General features: G+C 66.2%; 1 protein-coding gene across 1 annotated transcript; it reads right to left on the reverse strand.

Moving 5' to 3' along the window:
- Positions 1 to 1,998: 1,998 nt before the first annotated feature.
- Positions 1,999 to 5,277, reverse strand: PIM3 (Pim-3 proto-oncogene, serine/threonine kinase). The gene is made up of 6 exons (XM_015150605.3): positions 5,017 to 5,277; positions 4,821 to 4,930; positions 4,685 to 4,735; positions 4,240 to 4,609; positions 3,213 to 3,389; positions 1,999 to 3,138 (listed from the first exon to the last, which is right to left on the reverse strand). Exons 1-6 carry the CDS (start codon positions 5,099 to 5,101, stop codon positions 2,951 to 2,953), a joined length of 981 nt encoding a protein of 326 aa, XP_015006091.1. The 5' UTR covers positions 5,102 to 5,277; the 3' UTR covers positions 1,999 to 2,950.
- Between the last annotated feature and the right edge of the window lie 3,420 nt (positions 5,278 to 8,697).

The raw sequence follows: 8,697 nt of genomic DNA on the forward strand, positions 1-8,697 counted from the left end.
CATCCTGCCCCCAAAGTCAAGTGGCCCAGCAGAGCCAAAGCAGCTGTGGTGGGCCGGGCCCACGGGGGAGCTGATTCCTGGCGCTGGGGCTCTGGAGCTCTGCTTGTCTCTGGACCAGGATGGCGCTCTCAGAGACGTCTCTGGAAGCTCACTGTGGGCCCCCCAGGAGTCAGAAAAGGCCCACAGGCATCCTCCACCAGCTCCCGCCACCCCTGGGCCGCGGTGCTCAGCCAGGCAGATGACCTGTGGCCGAGAGCCTGAGGATGGACCCAAGGCTGGCTGGGCCCTGTCTCCTCCTGAGTCAGGGAGTGCAGGGCTTTGTCCAAAGGCCTACCATCCCCTGTGCTAGAAGGCCAGAGCTGTCTCGCTGGGAGCCTCAGCCCAGCACTCTGCACCCATTCCCAGAGCCCTGGCCCATGTCCCCACCCTGTAGGCCTTGGCCACCTTAGAGGGGTCCCCAGCCAGCCCTCAGCAGCAGTGTGTGGGGCACGGCAGTGGGAGGGACCAGAGTCCTATTCTGACGTCTCCCCAAGGTTCTTACCTCTCTGGGCTTCAGTTTCCCGAAAGCAACCTGCGTTGAGGGCCGTTGCCTGGATGAAGCTGGGGCTGGGGAATGCCCATGGAAGTTGGCCTGGGAGCAGGTGGGCGGCAACTGCCTGGGACTGCTGCTGCCCGAGGGCCCTATTTTGGCGGTGGGGGGTGGGGTAATGGGAAAAGCCTCACTGGACCAGGCTGGACTCAGGGCACGCCGGCTGGGCCAGGTCTATGGGAACTGGTGGCGCATCCTTCCTGGCACCTCCTCATTTCCCCTGCTGGGCTGAGGCTATAGGGTGAGATGAGGGCCCCGAGGGACCTGCCTGAGCAGCTGCCCTCCAGGCGCTCCTGGGCCTCCATAGCAGAGGCCACAGACACCCGCTGATGCCCTGAACAGTCACAACCTGAGCCGGGAACCCCCCCGACCCACGCCCTCTCTTCCCTGCCTGCTCTCCAGAGGAAGAGTGACTCCTTTTCTCCTGTTTCAGTTTCCCAAACTTCCCGTTTCTGCCGCAGCCTCTGGCCTTGGACCTGGGACATCTTCTGTCCCGCTCTGCAGCCTGCCTGGGGCTCTTAGGCAGGGGCTCTTATTTGGAGGGGCAGATGGGAGGCAGGGGGCAGACAGGGCTCCAGGAGCCAGAGAGCCGAGTGGGTGCGCTTGGCAGACTGGGTGATGTCCCAGGTGCAGGCCCACTGCCAGCATGGGGCACCCCACAGCCCAGCACGGGGTTAGCAGTTGAGCAGAAGGAGGTCCCTGAGGTGGGATGGGGGAACAGTCTCACTGGGACCCTCCACCCAGGCCTCCTCTACCCACCAGGAACATTGTGGCCAGGCCCATTGCCACACCCGGATCTGGTTCATACCCACTGTCTCACCACACACCTGCCAGGCCAGGGTCTATGACTGAACACCCCGATACCCTCCACCAGACCCCACCCGCGTGTCCTCCACACGTCCTTGGCACTGCCCGGAACACACTCCCACCCCATGTGCCTGGCAAACTCCTCCTCATCCTTCAAAACCCCCAGCCACCGTCTGAGGTGGCATGGACTCCCTCCCCACCCCCATACATCTCTGTTTCCACCAACCAGGGTACAAATCTGGTCATTCCCACCGGCAAGGCCTCCCTGGGCAGGGGCTGCAGAGATCCTCCTGGGACCACCCAGGGATGACCTCCTGACTGGTGGGGGTTGCTCCCTGCGTCCACCTCCCAGAGGCACCCCAGGAGCCAGCTGCTCCTCTCCCTGGGTGCAGCATGGGGTAGTGGGGTGGGCCACAAGCCACATGCAGTAGCCTCTGGCACTAGGGAGGCTGGCACCCAGCTGGGCCTCCCCCATTTTCCCTGTGGGCGAAACTAGCAGCCCCACAGGAAAGCCATCAGGTCACCCAACAGCCAGAAGCCCCTTTCTCAGAACCCCCTCTCTCCCCGCAGGATGCCCAGCCCAATAAATACAGGATTATCTACTATGTACAAAAAAATTTTAATTGAAATACCTGTATAAAAAAATATGATCTCCAGACATCTCACTTTTGAACTGAAAGAACCCCCATCTGCGATGGCCGCACACACCGCATTCACAGAAACACAGGTGCTGAATAAATTAAACGCTCAGGCTCTGGCCCCACCCCAGCTTTCAGAGCCCACAGGCGGACTGTACAAAGTCAATAATTTAAAACCCGCACCCCGGGCACAGTGCCTGGAAGTGTCGGGGTCACCCACTCCCCTTAAATTAGCCACTGTACAAGTTCATCTTCTGACAGGCGGGGCCAGGACAGACGCCAGGCACAGGAATCAGGGCCTGGGGTCCCTGGACCACAGCTACCCCCTCCCCTGCCTCCCCACTGTCCCCTGGGGCCTGGGAGAGGCAGGCTGCTCAGAGGAAGTAACCTCAACAAATAAATTAAACAATAAATAGCCCCGGTGGGCCGAGGGCACCTCCAGGGGGGTCACACCATAAATAACAGAGTTGGCGGCAGGTACGGCTCGCGTGGGCGGGCGGGCCCAGAGGCCCGGACTTGCATTGTGTGTGCAGGACGTGCCCAGACGCACACCGCAGGACTGAGGGCAGGAGGCGGGCTGGGGACCCTGCGCCGGCGGAAAGAGCTCCGGGTCGGCAGGCAGATGGAAGGCCCCTCTGGCCTCCGGACAGAGCAGCACAGAGGGGCGTCTGGGGTTCAAGTATCCACCCAGGGCAGGCGGGACCTCGACTGGAGCGTCTTTGGACAGACAGAGCTTGAGAAAACCAAGTCCCGCGGGACCAGCGTTCAAAAGGCACTCAAAGGGAAGGTCACCAGGGGTCAGAGGTCACTGCTTCCGCAGGAGGAGACGGCCCACGCAAGAGAAAGTCAGGGTCTGGGGGCGTCCCAGGTTTGGCCAAGGCAGGTGGTCCCCTAGCTCCCAGTCAGGTGTAGCTCCTCACAAGCTCTCGCTGCTGGACGTGGTGCTGGCCGCGTCATCAGGGTCGAGGGTGCACAGCCGCAGGTCACAGCTATCCGGGGCGACCCCGTCAACCCCCAACATCCAGGGATGGGCCGCAATCTGGTCCAGCGACGGCCGCTCTGAGGGCCGCAGAGACAGGCACCACCGGATCAGCTGCTGGCACTCTGTGCGGAGCGGAGAGGTCAGGGAGGTCCCGGGCAGGGCGAGGCCCCCACCCCCGCCTCGAGCCCCCACGCACCTGGGGAGACCCTCCTCCGGAAGAGCAGGCGGCCGCGGAGAATCTCCTCGTCCTGCTCGAAGGGGATGTCCCCGCACACCATGTCGTAGAGCAGCACGCCCAGGGACCACACGGTGGCTGAGCGCCCGTGGTAGCGGTGGTAGCGGATCCACTCCGGGGGACTGTACACTCGGGTGCCTAAGGGGAAACGGGGCTTAGCACGCCCACCACAGGGGCAGAGCCGCTCAACGGACAGCGAGGGCCCTGCTGGTTAACTCCTTGGCCTGAGTCACAAGAAGCAGGGCCAGGCCTCAAAATCCTGCTCGTCATCACCCTGGAAAAACCCCAGCAGGCGATGGGGGGGCTGGGGGAGGGGCCGCGGGGGAGGAGCAGGTCACATGAGCAAGGGTTCAGCTTTCACAACAAACAGATGCGCTATGAGGCTACCCGGGGCCACCGCGGGTCCCTTACCGCCAGGCCTGCCTGCGGGAACCAGGCGGGGGGAGAGGGGAGGGAGAAGGAGGGGCGGGCGGGGAGCCCCGGCTTCCCCGAGCTCCGCAATGCGGGGATTTCTGCCGCGGCGCCCCCGCGCTCCGCACACACGCAGCTCCCGCCCCCACGCAGGGGAGGCCCCGCCACTCCAATCACGCCGCGGGGGCCTCCAGGCTCCCAGCACAGACTCAGCCCAGCTGCGCCCTGCGTCACGCACAAGCCCTGCAGAGACTCCTCCGCTACTGCCCCCAGCCGGGGGTCTCTCGGGCCGGAAGCTTGTCACGCGCTTCCCACACCGGGGCAGGAGGCCCCGTACCCCCAACCCGGCGGAGGGAGAAATATTGAGCGCGCCCCTAGCCCCCACCCAGCACGATCCTTCTCTTGATCCCTCGCTCAGTCCTCCCCAGGGCAGCGCGTGGGCCGCTGCCCCCACGAGAACAGACCCAGTGCGCGCGGCCGCCCAACAGTCACCAGCCCCTCCATGCGCCGCCCCCCGCAGGCGTTAACCCGCCGGCACGGCCCCCCGGAACGTTCCCTGCCCCGCGCCCGCGCTCACCGTCGAAGTCGGTGTAGACCGTGTCCTTGAGCAGCGCGCCCGAGCCGAAGTCGATGAGTTTGAGCTCTCCGGAGCGCAGATCCACCAGCAGGTTTTCGTCCTTGATGTCGCGGTGCACGACCCCGCAGCTGTGGCAGTGGCGCACGGCTGCCAACACCTGAGCGAAGAAGCGGCGCGCCAGCGGCTCGTCCAGGGCGCCGCGCTCCGTGATGAAGTCGAAGAGGTCCTGCGCCGGATCGGGCCGCTCCAGCACCAGTAGGAAGCCGTCGGGCCGCTCGAACCAGTCCAGCAGGCGGATGACGCCGCGCGCGCCGCCCGCCGCGCCCACCTTGCGCAGCAGCACCACCTCCAGGGGCACGGTCGCGCCGCCCTGGGGGACACGGCGGTCAGCGAAAGCCCCGCGCCCGACCCCGCCGCCGCCGCCGCCGCCCGCGCCCCAACTTACCAGGCTGCCCCACTCGGTCACCCGCTCCTTCACCACGTGCTTCACGGCCACCTACGGGGGAAGCGGGAGGTCAGGCCCGGCCGAGTGAGGCGCGAGGCGCGCGAGAACCCTGGGCCCGCCTGGCAGCCCGACTCACCGGGAGCCCGTCGACGATGCGGCTGCCCGCGTAGACCGTGCCGAAACCGCCGCTACCCAGCACGGCGCCCACCTGGTACGCCTTCTCGAAGCTCTCCTTGTCCGCCTTGGCTGCAGGGAGGCGCGGGCGGGGTTGGTGCGGCCCGGGGTGCCCCCGGTCCCCGCCCCGGCCCCGGCCCCGCCGGCCCCGCGCGTACCTGGCTGCAGGATCTTCACTGGGAGGTGGTCCACGCCGCCGGGCCCGCAGAGGTGCGCCAGGGAGCCGAACTTGGAGAGCAGCATCGCGGGCAGCGGCCTCCCCGGAGCCCCGAGCCCCAGGCGCCGAAGCCGCGGCCGATCCGGGCGGGCGGCGCGCCGGCAACACCGGCCGTCCGAGCCCGAGGCGGTCCGCGCGGCGCAGTGGGCCCGGGAGGCCCGCGGGGACCGCGTAGACGCGCAGCAGGCAGAGCGCCTCACCCGCCCCGGCCGCCTCGCCCGGGGGTTTTGGGCCGCGGCGCCGCGTATCCCTCCGCGGGGGCGGGGCGAGCAGGGACCCCGCCCCCTTCCGCCCGGGGTCCTCGCGGCGGCGGCGGCCGGGTGCTCGCGGGGGAGACGGCGGGGCAGCCGGGCGCCTGTCCCCGGGCGGGCGAGGGCCGGGTGCGGCAGGCGTGGGGCCGCTCCGGGACTCGTTGTCGTAGCGCAGCCGCGGAGGCGCACGGCGTGCCGCGTCGGTCCACTCGCCGCGCTCACTCAAGCACTCCGCGCACGCGCAGCTCCCGCGCGGGTGGCGGCCGTGGCGCCTCGGGCAGCGCGAGGAGGGGCCGCACGAGCCAATGGAAGCCGGGGTTTTAAAAGAAATCCGGCGCCCCAGCCAATGGCGGGGCGAGGGCGGGGCGAGGGCGGGGTGAGCCGTTCCCTGGCCCCACCCTCAACAGCGCCGAGGAAGGTCACCCGCTGGCCCCGAGCAGGGTTCCTGGGGGCGTGGGAGTCCGGGAGGCGACCTACGATCCTCCCGCGGCCTCGAGGTGACACACGCTGCGAGTCTGGGTCCCTGGCTGTCCGCGCTCCCCGTCGCGCACGCGGCCGGCCGCGGGGAGGTGGCGCTGGCTCCTCTGGGACCCCTCCCAGCGGCAGCGCCCCTAGTCTCGCAGCCCGGCGAGGGCCGAGAGCGCACCTGGCTGGAGACGTTTCCTCCTCACCCTGGACTCTGACCTCACGCCCGCAGCCCAGCCCGAGGGCCTTCCCTGGAACCTCTGCCCTGGTGGCCGGTGCCTGGAGTGGCCTGTCTGACACAGTCCTGGCTGCCCTCCGGGCTCTCTAGCAGCTGCTGTCCACCTCCACCAGGGAGCCCACCTTGATTGCTGCAACAACTGCACTCAAGGCCTGAATAGCTAGGGTCTCATTGCCCTCATCTGGACTTCACCCCGTCGTGCCCCTTCCGTGCTCTCTGTACAGAAGTCAGACTCACCTGTGTGGTTTGGTGCAAATCCAGATTGCCAACATTGGTCCAAGGTCACCGGCCTGAGAGCAGCTCAGGGCTCCAGGACGTGAGTGGCCACCTGCCAGCCCCAGGGCTAGTGGGTTGAGAGTTGGGGGCCAGAGGGCCCAGGGGCTGGTCCTCTTGGCACTGCCAAGCGTTCCCAGGGGCTCCTGAGGGCCCAGCCGGTCTAAGTATTATGGCAGACATCCCGGGGAGGTCTGGTGTGACTGTCAGCGTGCACACACACCTGCCTCGGAGCTTCCAGCCTCCCCCAAGTCTGACCTCTCGCCTCTATACAGTTATCATCACTGTCCCTGCACTGATCACTCACACACCTCTCCCCTGCTTAGCCCTTCTGAGGCTGTCGCTCTCAGGACTGGCCTAGGCCCACCTGCCATCTGGTCGATCTCTGGGGCTCACTTCGTCCCCTGCTGCCTGGGCCCGTGCCTGTGCTCCTGGGGGCTCCTCACTTGCCTGGCTCATCTCTTCCTGTCCCTTGGGTCCTGTTACCTCAGGATCAAAGCCAATCCTGACATTGTCTGTCCCCCAGTCCTCTCCCGATCCAGCCCCTGCTTCCTGGAGCTCTGTCCAATTCTCTCCCGCAGTACGAGGGCAGGGTTGGGGCTGATGGGTTAGCCTTTCCCCCACCCACCACCCACCCAGCGCAGGGCTCCCCCGAGATCAGATCCCTGGTAGGATGACGCCCCAAGCCTACCCCTCCATCGGCATCCACGCAGCACCTGTGAAGGAGGAAGGGCTGCTGCCCGTGTGGTCCTCCCGGGGACCTGCCTGAGGGTCCAGTGGGGCCACCCTCTTCTGTGCTGGACACGCAGCAGAGGTGGGCAGGGACGCTGGAGAGCATGGTAGGTCTAGGGGGAGACCACCACAGTTGGGTTCATGTCAGTCTGGAGGGGCTGGGGTCCTCAGCCTGACATGTCAGGCCAGTCTTCCTTGACTCATCCTGGCCGTAGACGACCAGGCTCTGGCAGGCGGGCACCCCACCCTGGCTCTCCCTAGGCCCTGGGTCTTGCTCTGAACCCCTCAAATGTCCCTTAACTAAGAGCTTTCTGCTCCTTCAGAAAGCGTGATGTGCCCGCCCTCCACAGCCCTCCTCCCGCTCACTCCAGGTGTGCTGGAGGTTCCTGCAGGCCTCCAGGTGGGATTCCTGCCACACAGGCCTCTGTGAAAGCCTCCGGAGGGCTCCTGCATGGGGGTGCAGCAGCCTGACCCTGGAGTGGAGGGCAGGGCAGAGCAGGAGGCAGCCCTTTCCCTGAAGGGTGACATCTTTGTAACCACATCTGTCCAGACACTGGTGTATGTTGTAGATTTGCTGTTACACGCACTTGTGTGTGTGTGCAGCAAGGACCCTTGCACTGACAATGAGCTCCGTGAGGGGTCAGCGTGGACCCCAGCCCTTCACTCTCCCCAGGGACTGTTTGACATTGAGGCCTCTTTTAGACTGTGGTCCAGGCCACCACATCTGGTTGGAGTGCTGGGGTCCCCGGTAACCCCAGATGACCCTGCTCACTTGTCCTGTCCCTCCCCTGCCATTGGGCACGACCCAGCCTGTTCCTCAGCTTGGCAAACAGATACAGGTCATCTCGGCTGTGGAGCATCTGTGCTCTGCACACAGGGCAAGAAAAATCTGAGGGGCCTCAGGGCCTACTCATCCTCTGCCCTGGGCCACCCCTTTCCTGCAGGTCCCATCAACACCCCACCCCCGGCCAAGTCCCCAGCAGTGCAGGACACCAGCCCTGCCTGTTTTTTCCTGGTTCCTGGACGGCCCATCCGGTGGGTCCCACGGGCAGGCCCAGCCCATGGGCCAGAGCTGAGGCCGCTCCTGCAGACAGGAGGTGAGCCAGGAGGAGGGCTTGGCAGGGTCTTGGTTCGGGGGCCACTCCGCCTGGGTACTGACTGCAGAGGGCCTGGCCCGGCCCCTTCCTGTGTCCTCCCACCCCCCTGCCCCACCTGAAGCTCAGGCCAGCATGGCATGGGCACCTCCTTCCCTTGGGCCATCCTGCTGAGAGGGGCAGCCTTGCCCCAGGGCCGGGGCCTCTGCCTATCCTTGGAGCAGGTGTTTCCCAGGGCAGGGACGGGAGTGGAGCAGAGCTTGTCAGAGAGTCTGCACACCCCAGTCCCCAGCCCAGCCCCTGAGCCATCCCATTCCTACTGCTTGACCTGGAAACTCTGCAGTGGACACGGCGAGTCCCCCCAGGTGCCCTGGCCTACTGGCGGGAGGGTCACGCTCTTGCCATGGTGACCTGAGCTAGGCTGGCCTGCCTGGATTCGGGAGGATGAGGAGGTGGGATGGAAGGTGGCCGGGGCCACTTACAGTGTCCCACACACACGTGCATGCTGACACTGCTCAATGCACCAACTCACAAAAACGCACACACAGACTCACACTTAGAGACACCCC

This window comes from Macaca mulatta, chromosome 10 (assembly GCF_049350105.2).
Source record: "Macaca mulatta isolate MMU2019108-1 chromosome 10, T2T-MMU8v2.0, whole genome shotgun sequence".
Lineage (NCBI taxonomy): Eukaryota > Metazoa > Chordata > Mammalia > Primates > Cercopithecidae > Macaca > Macaca mulatta.